The sequence below is a fragment of the Myotis brandtii genome, unplaced genomic scaffold (genome assembly GCF_000412655.1).
Source record: "Myotis brandtii unplaced genomic scaffold, ASM41265v1 scaffold575, whole genome shotgun sequence".
NCBI lineage: Eukaryota > Metazoa > Chordata > Mammalia > Chiroptera > Vespertilionidae > Myotis > Myotis brandtii.
The window spans coordinates 935,213-936,955 of NW_005370153.1; the positions used below are offsets into that span (position 1 = coordinate 935,213).

Genomic DNA, 1,743 nt, shown 5'->3' on the forward strand with positions numbered 1-1,743 from the left:
CAGTACAAGCTGGTGCGGCCGCGCGTGGTCAACCATTCTTCCTTCCACGCCATGGGAGCCCTGTGCTACCTGAACCGCGGCGACGGCCCGTGCCACCCGGCGGCGGCGGGCGTGAACATCCACCCGGTGGCCTCCTACTTCCTCAGCTCCCCTTTGCACCCGCAGCCAAAAACGTATTTAGCCGAAAGGAACAAACTGGTGGTCCCGGCCGCGGAGAAGTACCCCTCGGGCGTAGCTTTCAAAGACTTGTCCCAGGTTCAGCTGCAGCATTACATGAAGGAAAGCGCGCAGCTCCTGTCGGAAAAGATCGCCTTCAAAACCTCCGACTTCAGCCGAGGCTCTCCGAATGCCAAACCCAAAGTTTTCACGTGCGAAGTGTGTGGAAAGGCAAGTACTAGGAAGAAAGGAGTTCTCCCTCCCCCCCCCACCCGCTCCTTCCTTCCTTTTAAATTTTATTTTGTAATTATATGTATACAGTTGTTATAGGGTGATCTCCTCCCTCCGCCCGATTTTATTTCACAGTCCGTACGCGTTGGACTAACCTGTTCTACATGATGTTTCACTTTAAGGTCTTTAACGCTCACTACAACTTAACCCGTCACATGCCGGTGCATACGGGAGCCAGGCCCTTCGTGTGCAAAGTGTGTGGAAAGGGGTTCCGGCAAGCCAGCACCCTGTGCCGGCACAAGATCATTCACACCCAGGTATGTCCATCCGTCTGCATGTCGCCTGGTTTGTAGAAAACGGCCCATCAACTCGTACACTTCGCTGCAAGGTTTGTTTGGAATGGGCCAGCTGGACACAGGGAGATGCCGGGCCTGGGTTGTTTGCCTTTGTTCTTCTTAAAAGCGCGAGGGAGAGCAGGCTGGGTGTCTGAGTTTACAGGACTGCACTTGATAACAAAACGCCGTAACTTTTTTTGCTTTCCCTCCCTCCTGTTTAGGAAAAACCTCACAAATGTAACCAGTGTGGCAAAGCATTTAACAGAAGCTCCACTTTGAACACGCACACCCGGATACACGCGGGCTACAAACCGTTCATATGTGAATTCTGTGGCAAAGGATTTCATCAAAAAGGTATCAAATCTTGGAGCCGTCTTCTCGGCGGTCTTACCAAAAACCCCAATTGTTTGGGGATGTTTTAGAAAATGGTTTTTAAAGCGCAGCTAGTTAACTGGCGTGTGTGTTGCCATCCCAACCTCCTAGCTGGAAGTCGGGTTAGTCTTAGAGAAAGGAAGGCTGCCTATACCAAGGGGGTATTTTTCCTAGCTACTTCCTCTCATCTTAGATAATTGGATTAATGAATACAATGAAAGGTGGAGGGAAGGGCCTCATTGCTGCTGTTTATAAATAAACGCGGGGAGAGAAGTGCAGGCGCCGCCGAGCCCTGCCCTGGCTGCGGGCTGTCCGAGCTGCGGCAGCGCTTCCTCCTGCCTGGCCCTTCCACCCCTCCGCGCCCTCGGGTTCCAGCCCTCTTTTCAAATCCGCCTTCCTGTGGTTTGTGTCTTTCAGGGAATTACAAAAACCACAAGCTGACCCACAGTGGGGAGAAGCAGTTCAAGTGCAATATCTGCAACAAGGCTTTCCACCAGGTCTACAACCTCACCTTCCACATGCACACCCACAACGACAAGAAGCCCTTCACCTGCCCCACGTGCGGCAAGGGCTTCTGCAGGAACTTTGACCTCAAGAAGCACGTCCGCAAGCTGCACGACAGCAGCCTGGGGCTGGCCCGCACGGCGGC

General features: G+C 53.2%; 1 protein-coding gene across 1 annotated transcript in view; it reads left to right on the forward strand.

Annotated features, from left to right (window-relative positions):
• The window catches only part of FEZF1 (FEZ family zinc finger 1), a 32,355-nt gene that overhangs the window by 659 nt on the left and 29,953 nt on the right, over positions 1 to 1,743 (forward strand). Inside the window, exons 2-5 of the mRNA XM_014549914.1 lie at positions 4 to 387; positions 570 to 704; positions 944 to 1,076; positions 1,512 to 1,741. Coding sequence (XP_014405400.1) covers positions 4 to 387; positions 570 to 704; positions 944 to 1,076; positions 1,512 to 1,741 — 882 coding nt within the window. The remainder of the gene's footprint in view (positions 1 to 3; positions 388 to 569; positions 705 to 943; positions 1,077 to 1,511; positions 1,742 to 1,743) is intronic.